At 34.4% G+C, this 17,875-nt stretch overlaps 1 protein-coding gene across 2 annotated transcripts in view; it reads left to right on the forward strand.

Annotated features, from left to right (window-relative positions):
* Nucleotides 1–16,227, forward strand: part of SEMA3C (semaphorin 3C) — a 213,380-nt gene extending 197,153 nt beyond the window's left edge. For both annotated transcript variants that reach the window (XM_025291055.3, XM_006049695.4), the window contains exons 16-18: nucleotides 6,958–7,025; nucleotides 9,468–9,598; nucleotides 13,409–16,227. In XM_025291055.3, the coding sequence (XP_025146840.1) occupies nucleotides 6,958–7,025; nucleotides 9,468–9,598; nucleotides 13,409–13,822 (613 nt within the window). In that variant the 3' untranslated portion in view covers nucleotides 13,823–16,227. The remainder of the gene's footprint in view (nucleotides 1–6,957; nucleotides 7,026–9,467; nucleotides 9,599–13,408) is intronic.
* Nucleotides 16,228–17,875: the final 1,648 nt, after the last annotated feature.

Below are 17,875 nucleotides of genomic sequence, written 5' to 3' on the forward strand. Positions count from 1 at the left end.
GCATAAGGTATGATGGAAAGTCCCACTCTTTACCCAGAAGATTTTAGTATCTGTTTTCAAAGACCCATATTCCACCATCTTTATTTTAAGATTTAATCAGGAGGTCTATGGCCTCTTTTCATTTCTACATAGAATTTCTGGACCTCATTATCCTGAGATGTGTCTATACTGTGCTGAAGTTCTGCACCTGGACACAAAGTATGAGGAAAGCAAATTCTAAATAATCTCAGATAAAAAATGATTTTTGTGCTCACTTGTGGTATTTTTGACTATATATTCACTCACAATTATGATAGCAGCAATATTTTTAAACTATTTTCATAACTACTACTAAGGCAATAATTAATTTTTCTTGGTAAGCAGTTCTAAAAATTGGCATATCTAACACCCAGAAGCTTTCCCAGGTGGTAAAGAATACATCTGCCAATGCAAGAAAAGTGGGTTTGATCCCTATTTTGGGAAGATCCCCTGGAGAAGGAAGTAGCAACTCATTCCAGTAGTCTGCTTTAGGAAATCCCATGGACAGAGGAGCCTGGCAGGCTACAGTCTTTGGGGGTCACAAAAGAATCAGATACAACTTAGGGACTAAAGAACAACAAAACATTTGAAAAACAATCTTCAGTCTGTTATTAAACAAATTTAGTGCTCAAGGGAACTGAAGCACTACACTTTCTAAGAAAGAAAGTGATATAGGGACCACACAGTGGTCCTGTACACAAATCAGCCTTCTCTATGACGTAAAGAAATTGAAAATGAGTACTCCTTCCCTGCAAAATTTTCAGACATTGGCTTTAGCATTTTTATTTAACAAACAAGAATTATTTAACAATTAAAATTCCATACTTTATTTAAAAACTATCATTGAATATTTGAGATATTTTTTACATTATAGAAGTTTCTGCTGAGATATGAGTTAACTCATTTGTTCTAATATTCTCCCACTAATCTTTTCTAAAATGCATACTTAGGCATAGATTCCACATTGTCATCCTAATGCAACAAATTGTTATTTTAATCATATGCTCTTAATAAACAAAGAACTGAAATATTCTTGAAATTATTAATGTTGTAATATAATGTGCATTATTAAACCTTGTATCATGGGTTTTCTGCTAGAACTAATAAAATAATTTAGTAAAGTTACAGGATACAAAAATCTATTGTGTTTCTGTACACTAAATTGCCAACATTTGCTGGATCATCAAAAAAGCAAGAGAGTTCCAGAAAAACATCTATTTCTGCTTTATTGACTATGCCAAAGCCTTTGACTGTGTGGCTCACAATAAACTGTGGAAAATTCTGAAAGACATGGGAATACCAGACCACCTGACCTGCCTCTTCAGACACCTGTATACAAGTCAGGAAGCAACAGTTAGAACTGGACGTGGAACATCAGACTGGTTCCAAATTGGAAAAGGAGTACGTCAAAGCTGTATATTGTCATCCTTCTCATTTAACTTATATGCAGAGTACATCAAGAGAAATTGTGGGCTGGAAGAAGCACAATCTGGAATCAAGATTGCTGGGAGAAATATCAATAACCTCAGATATGCAATGACACCACCCTTATAGCAGAAAGTGAAGAAGAACTAAACAGCCTCTTGATGAAAGTGAAAGAGGAGAGTGAAAAAGTGGGCTTAATGCTCAACATTCAGAAAACTAAGATCATGGCATCCGGTCCCATCACTTCATGGCAAATAGATGTGGAAACAGTGGCTGACTTTATATTTTTGGGCTCCAAAATCACTGCAGATGGTGATTGCAGCTATGAAATGAAAAGATGCTTGCTCCTTAGAAGAAAAGTTATGACTATCCTAGACAGCATATTAAAAAGCAGAAACATGACTTTGTCAACAAAGGTCCATCTAGTCAAGGCTACGTTTTTTCCAGTAGTCATGTATGGATGTGAGAGTTGTACTATAAAGAAAGCTGAATGCCAAAGAATTGATGCTTTTGAACTGTGGTGTTGGAGAAGACTCTTGAGAGTCCCTTGGACTGCAAGGAGATCCAACCAGTCCATCCTAAAGGAGATCAGTCCTGGGTGTTCATTGGAAGGACTGATGCTAAAGCTGAAACTCCAATACTTTGGCCACCTGATACCAAGCCCTGACTCATTTCAAAAGACCCTGGTGTTGGGAAAGATTGAAGGCAGGAGGAGAAGGGGATGACAGAGGATGAGATGGTTAAAAGGCATCACCAACTCAATGGACATGAGTTTGGGTGAACTCCGGGAGTTGGTGATGGACAGGGAGGCCTGCCGTGCTGCAGTTCATGGGGTCGCAAAGAGTCGGACACGACTGAGAACTGAACTGAACTGAACTGAACTGAATAACAAACCAGCAGAATGAAAAATTAAGGGAGAATAATCCCATTTATAGCTGCATCAAAAAGAATTAAATATTTAGGAATAAATTTAATGAAGGAGATAAAAGATTGAAACTAAGTCATTGATGGAAAAAAAAATTGAAGAAGACACAAATATATAGAAAGTTTTTCTATACTCTTGGGTTAGAATATTTAATACTGCTAAAGTGTTCAGTGCTTGAGCACCGAAGTTTCTTTTTTCTAAATTTGGTAAAGGAATTATGAACAACTGCATTAATTCTCCTGTAATAAATTGAAAGGAGTTGGACCCTAATAGTACTCTTGCCTGGAAAATCCCATGGACGGAGGAGCCTCGTATGCTGCAGTCCATGGGGTCGCTAAGAGTCGGACACAACTGAGCGACTTCCCTTTCACTTTTCACTTTCATGCATTGGAGAAGGAAATGGCAACCCACTCCAGTGTTCTTGCCTGGAGAATCCCAGGGATGGGGGAGCCTAGTGGGCTGCTGTCTATGGGGTCGCACAGAGTCAGACACGACTTAAGCGACTTAGCAGTAGCAGCAAAGTGTTTATACTACCCAAAACAATAAACAGATTAAAGATGATCCCTATCAAAATTCCAATGACGTTTTTCACAGAAATAGAAAAAAGAATCCTAAAATTTGTATGGAACCACAAAAATCCCTGGCTATCTGAAGTAATCTTAGAAAGAAGAAATACGCTGGTTGAATCATGCTCCCTGACTTCAGATTGTACTACAAAGCTATAGTAATCAGGAGAGCATGGGATTGGCATAAAAACAGGTACATAGATCAATAGAAGAAACTTGAGAGCCAGAAATAAACCTAGGCATTTATGGTCAATTAATTTGCAACAAAGGAGCCAAAAAAATACACAGTGGAAATCAGTCGCTTCAGTAGATGGTATTGAGAAAACTTGACCTTCACATGCAAAAAAGAATGAAACTAGACTACTGCCATACGCCACATCCAAGTATTTACTGAAAAAGAATTGAAGAGTTGAACATAAGACATGAAAACAAAACTCCTGAAAGAAAATGTAGACAGTAAGAGAACTCCCACTCTTTAGACCATTCTAATAGGTATGAAGTGATATCTCATTATGGTTTTGACCTGTGTGTGTGTGTGTATACACAAATATATAAGATATTACTTGGTCTACCCTTACCTGTCTTTGGCTAGCATACTGGAAGTTTCATTAAAAATATCTATACTATTTAAATTCTCCACATTATTCCCAATTTTTTTAAAGCATACAGTTTCAGTGAATACAAAACATGTTTGCTGTATGAATTATTTCCTAAATTCCCATATGTAGTAGTTATTTTCTTTGGAGATTAAATAGTAATAATGTAAAGGATCATTTGGAGTATTTTTATATTATCTAATAGTATTAACTAACTTTACTTTTATTTTCAATTGCACTCTAACTGGAAGACAAGCAGAGGAATTCATAGGCATACAGATCAAAAGCATGTCCCTTTATGTGGATAAAAAGAAGTACAGCTATACTTGGAAATCAATGGAGGGTGTACTTTGACATAATAAGGTTGTTAATGTCGTTGGCTCATTAGTTTCTCTTTTTAAAAAGACATGTTTTTCATAGTAACATTTTACTGTTTTTCATAGTAAACAACGTTAAGCATTTTTCCTCTTTATCCTCAAGCACATTAAATATTTGTGCATTTGTATCAGTTCAGTTTAGTCACTCAGTTGTGTCCGCCTCTTTGTGACCCCATGGACTGCAGCACACCAGGCTTCCCTGTCTATCACCAACTCCCGGAGCCTATTCAAACGTTATGTTCATCACATCAGTGATGCCATCCAACCATCTTATCATCTGTTGTCCCTTTCTCCTGCCACCTTCAATCTTTCCCAGCATCAGGGTCTTTTCCGATGAGTCAGTTCTTTGCATCAGGTGGCCAAAGTATTGGAGTTTCAGCTTCAGCATCAGTCCTTCCAATGAATATTCAGGACTGATTTCCCTTAGGATTGACTGGTTGGATTTCCTTGCAGTCCAAGGGACTCTCAAGAGTCTTCTCCAACACCCCTGTACAAAAGCATCAATTCTTTGGCACGCAGCTTTCTTTATAGTCCAACTCTCACATCCATACATAATTACATACAATTTAATCTCAAATGTTATTTATTCTGGATATAGACATGTAGTTGAAAATGTTAAAATGAGAATCAATTTACCCTTCAAGTAAATATCTGCTTTTTACACAGTAAGAAAATAATTTCATTGTTTATCTAAAAGAATAGACTATAATGGAGGAAACTTTGACATCTTAAGCCAAATCCCCAGTCCTGCATGCAGCGTAATATGACTGTCTACCATCATGCTTTCACGAAGTTCTACAAATACCTTAAAGGGAATCTACACATATAGAAGGGGCTTCCCTCGTGGCTCAGACATTAAAGAATCTGCCTGCAGTACAGGAGACCCAGGTTTGATCCCTGGGTGACAGATATAGAGAACTCAGATGGCTGCCTTATTGTTCTCATTATTAAAGCAAAGCCGTAACAATGTTTTTCTATATTTGAAAGTCTGGAAGGTATGTGATACTGCAAATTCAGATTGCTAAGAATAAAGGCCCATGTACTTGAGTAAATCATAACATAGTGCTGATCATACGACAATAAATCAAACTATTGTGAACAATATTGCTTACTTGCTGCTGCTGCTGCTGCTGCTAAGTCGCTTCAGTCGTGTCCGACTCTGTATGACCCCATAGACGGCAGCCCACCAGGCTCCCCCGTCCCTGGGATTCTCCAGGCAAGAACACTGGAGTGGGTTGCCATTTCCTTCTTAGTTGGCTGAAAATGACCAGTTCAACTATCAGAACTATCATGTGGTTCTCATATAATATATACCCACAAGTTGGCTGGTAGTAAGTAATTGTGTGACTTCATAATATACCAAATACAATGCAGTAAAAACCTGACTTAGGACCTATTCTAAAGTACAGTGTTAATCATAATTCGTGAGACAAGAGTGACTTCCACTAGTTTGTGTTTGTAATTGTAGAGAAGTATACAACTGAATAAGGATCATGTGGCTTTTGGGGGAAGAGAATCCTTAAATGACACAAAGTTTTATACCTATATTTCATAAATAGATTTATATAATCTTTTGATTATATAAACTTATCTGTTTGCCATAACTTTTTTTTCATTATTTTAATCTTGAGGTTAATTATGATTTTCAAATTTTATAAGCCCAGTGTTAATATTTTCCTTCTCTTACTGAATATTTTAATTTATCATTAAGGAGAAAAATATTAAGAGAAACTTAACTAGCCCAGTTAAATGATATGCTCATCCATATACACTTTTCAGAATTGATAATAGACAATCAGTTTACCCTTGTTAATCACAATAAAGAACATTCTGTTCCTTCTCCTTTATAACAAGGTTCATGTCCATAATTCATTGCTAAGGTCATTTCAATCACTCTGTTTTGATTTGTTCTATTATGTAATACAATCGACACTAATAGATAAGTGAATCGAAGACAAGAAATTCAATAGTTTGCAAATAATTTTGAACTGTTATTTAAATGCTGCTGCTGCTAAGCCGCTTCAGTTGTGTCCGACTCTGTGCGACCCCATAGACAGCAGCCCACCAGGCTCCCCCGTCCCTGGGATTCTCCAGGCAAGAACACTGGAGTGAACAATTTTAAAAGGATGAACTAAAATTTTGAACTGCTTAGGTCGATGATATGCAATGAGTGAACCTTGTTTGGATCCTGAATAAACTTTTAAAAATGCATAAGGAATATTTTGAGTATCACAACTAGTGAAATTGCAATATAGAATGTACTTTATATGATATCATTAAATAAACATTGATATGGTTAGTATAATTATAATGTTATGTAGAGAAATTACTCATTCTTAGAAGGTACATACATTTAAGGGTATAAAATTATCATGTCTGCAACTTATTTTCTGAAGATTTTCATATATGTGCATATGTAGTATATATATCACATCTACTTGGATATGAGAGAACAATAAATATGGCACCACACAACAATTTTGAGTGTAGGTTACCACCATTCATTGTATTTGTATATCCACTTTCCTATAGTCTTGAAAATTTTCACAATAAAAACATGAAGGAAAATGCTTAGTCTAGTAAATGAAATGTTTTGCTTAACTTTATATAAACATCCATTTTCTTTGTCTCTCTGGTTCTGGACACTTTTTAATGTTTCTGGAAATGGTTTGAAAGTAAGAAAAAATTATAAAGTGGAAGACGCTAGTAAGTTTATACTTTGCAGGTTATTGTATTAGAAAAATTTCTAGGACTGTCTCTAAAATGTACCCAACTAATTTGGAATCTAGCATCTATACAGGAAGTAAATATAATAGGAGGTTCATCTATCATGAGTGATAGATGGGGAAACTCTGAATTAATTCAAATTGAAAACAAAGTGCCCACATGATATTTGAAGCACTGAACAAAAAATATGGATAGTCAGATCCTTTTTCTTTATGAACCTTAGGCAATCGTAAGATTGCATAATTTAAAATGAAATCTTTTAAATATGTCATAATTGGCAATGTTAATTCTAAGTCGCTTGTATATATTTCTACACTTCATAGGAGGAGCCGAAGACAAGATGTGAGACACGGAAATCCACTGACTCAATGCAGAGGATTTAACCTAAAAGGTAATTAAAAGTGGTCAAACTTGGTAAAGAGTAGCAGTGCTCCGTATCATATTTTAGTAAGGGAAATCTGTGATAAATCAAAGTGTGTCATTTTAAATAAAGATTCACTATATAAATTAGAGGCATTCATGTATAGTCATTAAAAATTAAATATTATTTGTACGTATACTAAGATTTATGTAAAGAAAAGTCCAGGAACACAGATATCCTTGGATATGTTATTTAGTAAGTCTTTCACAAAGATAGTTATTATAGATTTTTCTAGCCATTATTTTTTTTCTGAAGAAAAAATGTACTTTATTTTTGTTTACCACTGAAGAAAAACATCCTGTTTGTTTTTTCCTGTGATAAATGGCATAACAGAATTTACTATTTTAACCATTTTAGAGTGTAAAGTTCTGTGGCATAAAGTATATTGACAATATTGTACAATGAGCACCACCATCCATCACTGAAATTTTTTCATCATCCCAAAGTTAAGCTCCATACCCATTAAACACTAAGTCCTTATTCTCCCTTCTCCAGCTTGTGGAAACCACTGTTCTAATTTCTGTCTCTATGAATCTAAATATTCTAAATATCTCATATAAGTGGAACCATATAATATTTGTCCTTTTATAACTGGCTTATTAGCCTACTGTCTTTTTTGAGACTTCTTGGGTGGTTCAGTAGTAAAGAATTTGCCTGAAATTTAGGAGACACAGGTTCAGTCCCTGGATTGGGAAGATCCCTGGGAGAAGGAGATGGCAACCCACCTAGAATTCTTGTGTGGGAAATCCCATGGACAGAAGGGGCCCAGCAGGCTACAGTACATGGGGTCCCAAAAGAACCAGACACAACTTAGTGGACTAGACAGCAGCAGCATCTTATTTAGGGTTCATTCATGTTGTAACATGTGTCAGAATATTTTTCCTGCTTAAGGCAAAAATGTAACCCATTGTGTGTGTGTGTGTGTGTGTGTGTGTGTGTGTGTGTGTGTGTGTATCCATTAAGGAACACTTGCACTGCTTCTAATTTTTGGCTATTACGAATTATCCTGCTCTGAATTTTACAGTTTACAACCATACCATATACTTTCGGCAGTCCGGCCATGTATCTTATGATTAATCTAATTCCTTTCTTCCCATCCTGACATGGAGACATTATGTTATAATTTTTCCACTGAACCCCTCCCTCCACCTCCTCCCCACCAGCAGAGAGACCTTCCTCGAGGCTTTCCAAGGTGCTCTAGAGGTTCTGTAATTCACTGTTAACACAGGCTCCTGTCGCTAACCTTTGTGAGAATGGGCCTTTTTGTTTTTATTTAAATAATGACATTCTTGTCACTAACTACACAAACCACAAGAAGAAAATTAAGACACATTTTGCCTAATTGTTTCATACATCTAACTGAGGGAATAAATCCAGATTACTATTACTCTGATTGCTGAATATTGTATAAATCTGTGCGTCAGTTCCCACTTAGAGTAGCAGTAGTCATAGTGTTAAGAGTATTGGCAACAGAGGTAATGATGAACAAATATCAGTGTTGATTTTTGTGTCAAAACCTGAGCTAAGTGCTTTTATAAATAGATTATGTCACTTACTGCTCAAGAAATTATTCTAAAGTAGGATCTATTCCTATTCACACTTTATGAATGAGATTTCTGCCCATGTCTAAGCTACCACATAACTATACTGAATATTCTTCCTAATTTAAGAATTTCAGTATAAGAATGTCTGAAAATATCTGTTTTGGAACCAAGTAAAACTGAAGCACAGAGATGTTAAATAACTTCTCTAAGGTTATACAGCTAGTAGTGATGAAGTCAAGATTTTACCTCAGGTATCTCTGAGGTCAAAGATTATTTTCTCAACCATTACATCCCACTGTGACCGCACCTTGCTTTCTGCCTTTTCCCAGTGTTTCTGATTTTCATCTAAACCACACTGAATGTGGAGGCTAGAGGTGGGATGAACCTGGCCTTGGTATTGCCTGGCACTTACTAATTCTTTGCCTAGGACATGTTTTTTCATAACTCACAGCCTATGAAAGCTGAGAAAATGTAATTCAGAAAGATGTTGTAATAATTAAATGTTCAAGGTGATATTAAGTGCATTCCTTGGTGTAAAGTAATTCTTGAATAAATGTTGATGCCCTGGTATCTTTCTCTCCTTCCTTTTAGGTTAAACACACCAAACAATGTATCAACTTATTAAGTAATTAAGACTACTTTTGGGCTTTTGCTTCCAGTTCAGTGCAGTCGCTGAGTCGGACTGTCTGACTCTTTGTGACCCCATGAATCGCAGCACACCAGGCCTCCCTGTCCATCACCAACTCCCGGAGTTCACTCAATTTAGTTGCTCACAATTTTATAGAGAAATAAACTCTCATATAAGGGAATATGATCCAAATTCCATTGCTTCTCTCTCATTCTCTCTCATTTTATTTTTGCTCTTCAGCATACAGAAATGCAGCTGAAATTGTTCAGTATGGAGTAAAACATAACACCACTTTTCTTGAGTGTGCCCCCAAGTCTCCACAGGCATCTATCAAGTGGCTGTTACAGAAAGACAAAGACAGGAGGAAAGAGGTGAGTAATGCAGGAGAGCAGCAATCAATCAGGGCTTTGAAAGAGCATTAAATCACCATCCCTCAGTGAGGCACAGATCAAACAAAAGGAAGGACATATGAACATCCTTTAATGTCTTTGGGATGACAAGTGCCACCTTCTTTAAAATCCTTTGTCCATGGAGTTGATGGATTAATTAGAAATCCTATCTGCCTGCTCACCTCTACAACACAGTGATTAAAGCAAGAGCTTGCACACTCAGATGGGAGTACTGATGTGAGGAAGCATTTGTAAAAGAAACAAGATGTGCGCAAATCCAGAAGCCAAGTTCTCACACAACAGCACCTTTGTGTGATTCACAAGATAAAAGGGGCTTTGGAAAAAGTTCAATTTTCCTCAACAAGAAATTCCACTTAACTATAACCTTTATGGTAAAGAGCATTTTTCTGCTGTGTGGTAATCTGCTTCCATTGCTTTATTATTCATAACTCTTGGGGTTTTTGTTATAGGTAATGTGTGGAATCATTATTTATGAGACCATTGCCTTTATTAAGTGATAGGTTAAAAAAAATAAAAAACCTCAACTTTCAAATGAAAGGACACTTGTGTTAACCTTTCACTGATTATAAAGAGCTGTTTTAAAAGGAAAACATTGTAAAACAGCATAGAGTGAAATATTATAAATAATGAATTCCATAATATTGATGTCACATTGTCCTAACTAATGAGGGGATAAGAAGAAAAATACATATGTATATATAAAGCCTTAAAGTAGCCTAAACTGCAATAGTATTAACAGTACATCACAAAGTGTGATGGAGTGAAGGGAAAAATAGAGCCTTCAGCACTTGGGTGTTTTCTGTTGCGCAGTTTCCATACTACATATTAGGTTAATGAGAGCTACATAGAATGGGTACAGTCCTGAGCAAAGCATTGCATCAGAATTACTAACGTAGATGTTGGCTCTTTTTGAGGAAATTCTTTCCAACTCTCAGCCTTTCCAACTCTCTGCCTATCCAAAGATGTTATGAGCTGTTTAGGAAATTTTGTGTTCCCTGTCACAGGAATATTAAACCATAAGCTGATGACCACTTGCATAAGATGAGACTTAAATATCTGGGGAGAAGATGGGCTCAGTGGACTTCAGGGCCCCTTCTTGCTGCAGAATTTCATAACATTTTTAAAATTTTTTCATTAATAAAAAATATTGAGGCTTGTTTTGTTGCTATCAAGTCTGTCATCAAATTAGTCTTGAAATATCTGCAGTCTAATTAATTTAAAATTGTTTTGAATGGATATGGAGCATAAGAATGATTGCCTTACAAACCACTCTGGGGCAGAAGTCATAATGTATGATGATGATGATGATTATCATACAGAAATGGAATTCTTAGGCTTGAACATGTCATGTGGACATGAACCATCCTTCCAAAGAAAGTCTGTGTATGTGTATGTGAGTTGGATAGCCACAACACAAACAGGGGCTTACCTAACATAGATAAAATGCTGTTCTTTTATTCACTAGAAAGTTCAGTGGAAAAATATATAATGGATGAATGTAATTTCTATTGTGTAAAATTAAAATACATGAATATATACAGGCTTGAATACATGTCACAGAAATTAACAAATGAAATTTTAAAAGGAATGTATCTTGTGTTTTATCTCTTTCATGATATTTATAATGTTTTACTTCAGAAGTTTCAAAAATGTGGAGACTCATATGGCTATCTTGATTTTTCTCCCAATCTCAAAAACAGAAGAATACTATAATTTAAGATAATGAAAAACCTTAACCCTAATTATGAAAATCTGGTCTGTCCAGAATTTAAGCAGAGCACATTTCCACTCACTATCACTTTATTGAATAAGCTATTAATATTTAATTAAATTTATCTTAATTCTTTCTCAGTAGTTTAGGCAAACATACACATATTTCTCACATTTATGATATGTAAATACTGAACTTTTTTTTTTTTTTAGTAAGACAAGTGGTAAAAACTTTCAGAGAAAACTGCAGATAGTTCATATTGAATAGCATAAAGACTAAAAGCCCTCCTCTCCTCCACTTCAGTACTCATTCCCACTTCTCAGAGTATAGGCTAAGAATTATATAGTCCTCCAACTAGTCTCCATCATTTTCCTATTTTCCTCTCTTTCCTTCTTTGTATCTCTTTCTCTGTGACACACACACACACACACACACATTTCAGTATTAGTACCTATGGAGCTACCTTATTTTTCTTGGCTGCATAGTATTCCACTATAGGACCATACTTTGCCTTTACTAAAGCTATCTACTGATTACATTATTTCTTGTTTTTCCTCTTATCAAAAGTATCAGGTAGGGACTTCCCTGGCAATCCTGTGGTTAAGACTCCATGCGTCCACTGTAGGGGGCATGGATTCAATTGGAGAACAAAGATCCTGCATGCTGTATGGTGTGACCAAAAAATAATTTAAAATTTTTAAAAATTCATGTGAGTGAATATCTGCATGTTAGTTAGACCACATATTCTATATAAATTACTATAAATAAAATATCTGCACTGAATCTATATATAAATAATAATGAATATTAATTAGCATACTTTACTTAGCATGCTATACTTTTTAGCATGTATAGAGCTAATATCAAGTTAGCCTCCAAAATTTTTCTCAATATCATACAAATAGAAAAAACTTTCTTTTTTATTTATGAATGCATTTATACATTATTTAAACTATTTCTAAGGCATTTTAAAGCTTTAAAAATTGAATGAACATAAAAGATTTGCTTTATATGTTTCAGTCCTTTTTCTTAATCTCTCTTTTCTAGTTCTGTTCTGTTCATATTTCAGCACTATATTTTTCCTTTTTGTGCTTTTGTATGTGAGTTACTTTTTATCTAAAACAACCTATTTTTGGTTTGTATTTCATTAATAATAAACTATGTATTTATATAGAATTTTATCATTTAGAAAAACATTTCACATTCATTCTTATTTTTCTTTGGGTCAAATTTCTTTCCCTCAATGAAAGAGCATTCCTGAGTATATATATAAAGGAACTACTTACCGCTTAGGTTTTTGTGTGTTCACTGATAATACTATAACTGGCCCTGTAAGGAAATGGATTTCTGAATTTAGCTTACATCCAGAAAATAATAGTTTTTCCAGCATAAGCCTGTAAAATAATTAAACATTCACCGCCTAGATTCTTATTACTTTTCCTTGGAAAGTAAAATCACCTGGAGTACTTAGAATAAGTTCCAGCTTATTTTTAGTCATTCTTTGTGTTACATAATTGGAAAAACCCCTTGATAATGTTCAGAACTCTGCCTCAGCTTATACAATTATTAGTTAGGAGAATATTCATTCATTCATTGAAAAAGTAAAATTCAATGATTTAATTATGGCTTCATGTTCTTACTCAATAAGTGAGTATTTTTGTTACAATAAAAGGCAACAACTACAGGGTAAAATAGTTTAAACTGTGAATTTCATGTATATATGTTGTCTGTAATTTACATTCTAGAGACATTCAAAACTCTCACTTAGATGTGAATAAACTATTTCTACCCAAAGGGAATGCACTTTAAGCTATTTGGGGCAATATGGGTGATACCTGTACTTTCTCTTTAATACACTCAGTACCCCTGAAACCAGATCTCCTGTGCAAAAATAAATAAATAATAAAGAGGCAATGGAATTTGCCAAAAATGTGTCTCCACCAAGATGGAAGTTAATTAGTACTCAGTACTTTTGTAAAACTTATGAAATCCTTTTTACAAGTCATACCTTTTTAGCATGTATAGAGTTGGATTTCAGAACATTGATATCTCTGTTTTAGGTCAAACTGAATGAACGAATCATAGCCACTTCACAAGGACTCCTTATCCGCTCTGTTCAGGATTCTGACCAAGGATTGTATCACTGCATTGCAACAGAAAACAGCTTCAAGCAGACCATAGCCAAAATCAACTTTAAAGTTTTAGATTCCGAAATGGTGGCAGTTGTTACAGACAAATGGTCTCCATGGACCTGGGCCAGCTCTGTAAGGGCTTTACCCTTCCATCCAAAGGACATCATGGGGGCTTTCAGCCACTCAGAAATGCAGATGATTAATCAGTACTGCAAAGACACTCGGCAGCAGCATCAACAGGGAGAAGAATCTCAGAAGATGAGAGGGGACTACGGCAAGTTAAAGGCGCTCATCAATAGCCGGAAAAGTAGAAATAGGAGGAATCAGCTGCCAGAGTCTTAATGTTGTCTTAAATGGGGCTTATGCTTCCGTCAATAAAGGTCTGTCTTCAGTGATCAAATTTTTAGCAAAGAATCTTGTGCTTTACCCGTGGGCAATTCCTGAAGAAGGTGGTTACTCACTGAGAAAGGTGAATGTTACATGAACTGAAATGAATGCATTTTCTTGTATGATATTGACGACCCTAGACATGTCATGGTCCTCATGGTGCATAGAAAGATTTAACTTAACCTAGATTTTATTTATATCTTTATGTACCTTTTCTTCAAAATCAATTTGGCGGCTATGAAACTAGAATTCTTACATCCCTAATTGAACGAGGGCTGTAACCTGAGATCTTCCATCCTTGCTTTAAGGATTTAGATTTCTAATTGACAGTCATCTATATACAAAAACAAATGCCAAGTTCACAATTTTTACACAGTAAAAGTGAAATAAATGCTTGTAACAGAGTCAAAAGAAATGTAGAATAAAAAATAAAGACAAGGAAGAGGGAATCTAAAAGTTGCATAAAACACTAGCAGTTCGTTAAAAGATAATATGGAGTTTATATGCTTCCAGTGAAATATGGTATTAGTTATTGTTATGATGGCAAAAATTGTCAGTTGCTGATATCCATCACTGATCTCTGTTCCCTTGTTTCAGGAAGATAAAAGAAACCCTCACCATTAATATCTGACTGGAGTTATTTCAGTGAAGCTTTTAAGTTTATATTGTTACATAGTCATCTTCCAAACAAAAGCACTTTCCTTTTTGGAAGATATTTAAGTTATTTTAGACTCAGAGAATATAATCTTACACAGTTTAATCGATTAATATGTTTATTCTAATTTTGTAGTTTGCATGGCAAGTTAAAAAATATACGAAGAAAAAATTTTTGAAATGCCAAACTTGTATATGAGGTCTCTAACCATCAAAATGGGAGAAAAAAGAAAGACAAGGTAAAAAAATCAATTTTGTTGACAGAAGTTTATTAAAAATACTACTAATTTTTAACTTCAGTAATTAATTTCATTGATTAGCTTACTTTTGTTTACCAACCTCAGATACCATTATGGAATTTTAAGTCACCAATTCTTTTTTTTAACGCTCTTTTGTATATGCTGGAGAGACACTCATCTTATGGAGAAGTGAAAAAATTTCTAATTTGAACAAAAATAGACATACTTTATTTTAAAAGAATGTTGGTACATCATATTCACTGGTATATAAATACAAATGTGGTAAGTCTGTGATGAATGAAATAACTATCTTATTATTATATACTTGGATCCTGTGTTTAGAGTAATTTAATATTCATTTTTTTATTCCAAATACCAATTAGATGAGAGAAGTATAAAATTTTCTTCATATCCTCATATTTCTTTTAAAAATACAACTTTTGCTGTTTCATTTTACATTTAACAATTTCCATGTTTCCAGGTGCAAAGAGAAATTATATAATGTACCTAATCAAAATCTAATACAAAAGTTTTATTTGTAGTTACCAATCCATAAATAAAGTAATCAAGATAAATATATTACTTTTCTAAGCACTATAGTATAAAGTGTCAAGAACTAAAATCATTGTCAAAATGAATCTAATCACTTATCAGAATCTAAGAATATGAGTTACTTATTTAAATGGTAAATTATGATATTACAAGGGGAGGCCTCAATGGAGCAAAAGTAGCAGTAACAAACACAACATAAATAATGTTTCTTCAAAAATAAAGGTATTAATAAAAGCTATTGTTCCAAATGTGTATATGATTCTAAAGTAGCATCTAAAGAAGTTTGTTATACAAATAGTTCTTTATTTCCACTCTACACGCACAAATAGGAATGTGTATAAAGCTGAAACCATCTTCGGTGTTCATGGTCAATCTATTCTATGTACAGAGTTAAAAGTATAATTGTTTTAGACTCAGAGGATAAAGTAAATTATGCAGGTCCCCTTGCTTCATGTAAACGCAAACTGATAGACAATAAGGGTGTTTAGTTTTATAACATTATTTGTGCTATTTAATGCCTTCTGCTTTAAACATTATTACATTGTATATACTTTTATCACTTTACTTTTAAAATTATAGAGACCCTTCTTGAACAAAACTGCCAAATGTAAAGAAAATTTTCTTTCTCAAAAATATGAACACATACTAAATGTTGGTGGTTGATTGATTGATTTTACTTTGTGTAGTTTGACAATTCAATGACTTGATATGTTTTTCCTTTGTATTGTACATAAAATTTCCTAGAAATGCACTTTTTTTCAAAGTGTAGGTTTGTGAATAGATTTTAGCATGATGAAACTGTCATTACAGTGAATGTTCACTCTGTGTAAGAAAATGTAGTTAGCACAGTAATATTTAATTGGATATTGAAGAAATCATGTGCCTGGCAAAATAAAACATATTGAATTCCCCAAAGATGTCTTTAATTTTCCTTTTTAATGTTGAGTTTATAATTTCTTGTTGATATGATAGAATCTGCTGACTCTTACAATTGTTCTTATTTTCCCCATTTATTTATTTGTGTGTGTGTGAAAGTAATGCATCTCGGTATTTCAAAATTCAAAATCTCCAGTAGGATATACTTGAAAACTTTCCTTGTACCTCTGTCTCTCATTTATGTAAGTCCTGCCCCAGAAGCACCCAGCATTGTCAGTTTCTGTGTATATTTCCATGATACATTATACACAGCAAGCAAATTCATATTTGTTTTCTCTTTAAGAGACGTTTTATATCCACTCATATCTGTGGACAGTTATTCAGACTTGTGTCTACAGTTGGGGGGAAAAAAAGTATAGTTTATAAATGCTTGGGTTTGGAGCCAGACTTCTAGAATTTGAAGTCTTACATGGGAAAATTGCTGAATCTCTTTCGTCCTCTGCCCAAATTAATACCCGTAAAGTGTTAGGGCAGAACTTATATAATAAGTGTTCAATAAATATCTTAATATTTTATTTATTTTGAAAGTACCCTATTGCTGCAACAGGAAGGAATATTTCAGTTGTGTCCTTTGACAAGTTAAATGCCAATGGTCTGGGCCGGGAAGCCTGCGGTCAGTAGATCAGACGACACCTTACCAGGGTAAGACTTTGTATGAGCCTTTATAAAAGTGAGGGGAAGGAAGCCACAGGGAAAAGAACAACTGTAAATAAAAGTAATCTCCACAAATCTTTCAACCTAATGATTTTGAACTACTCCCTAATTGCTTCATTTCTCAGTATCTTGCTTATATTTGAATTTAAAATTAATTTTTTAAATCAATGCGTTTCTTATAAATTTAGTATTTTTCTGATGCTTTATATTTCATACCCAAGTTTTAAGAAAATAAGAGAATCACCGTTTCCTGTATTTACTCTTCTGGCTAAAAAGAGAGACTCGTCACAGCTTTGTTTTGCAGCATAGTCAAGTCCATTGAAAGCTTTATTCTAGACAAGTAAATAAACAGACTAAGTAAAATGGTTATTTACCAAGTGGCATTGAGAACTTCTTTGAATTTTATGCATGGTATCAAAACTCTGGAAGACTATTATGAAAAATAACTTCCTTAGTGTTTATCCCCCTGTCATTTTATCCAGTCACCTTTTGCACGGGAATACAAGCCCCTCTGCAAAGTTGAAACCAGTTGCAACAAATTTTGTGCACGTGCCATTGAGTGAACTTCTTTGTCATTGAATTGTTTTTCCTAGTGGGCCTCTGGTATATATTTCAATTTTTATAATTTCATAACTTTGCTTTCTTGGTGCACTGATACTGAGAATTGGAAGAACTAGCTCCAAAATAAGAAAATGCCATCTTCACTCTCCTGACTAATGCATTTGTCCATTTACCTCATAATACTTTCCACCCACGTTGAATTGTGTATTTCTCAGGGCTATTATGTTGCCATGCTTGAGTGTTACTTAGATAAAGTGCTATTGAAGAATGAGATTATAACAAACACATTAAAACTTCATTCTTTGTAAGGTTACCTCTCAAACGTCAAGTGCAAAAGTGGGGTGAATTATATTCCTTAAGTGATTTTTTTCCTCTGAATTATTTATATAAAAATGTCATCCAAACATTTTAT

This window comes from Bubalus bubalis, chromosome 8 (assembly GCF_019923935.1).
Source record: "Bubalus bubalis isolate 160015118507 breed Murrah chromosome 8, NDDB_SH_1, whole genome shotgun sequence".
NCBI lineage: Eukaryota > Metazoa > Chordata > Mammalia > Artiodactyla > Bovidae > Bubalus > Bubalus bubalis.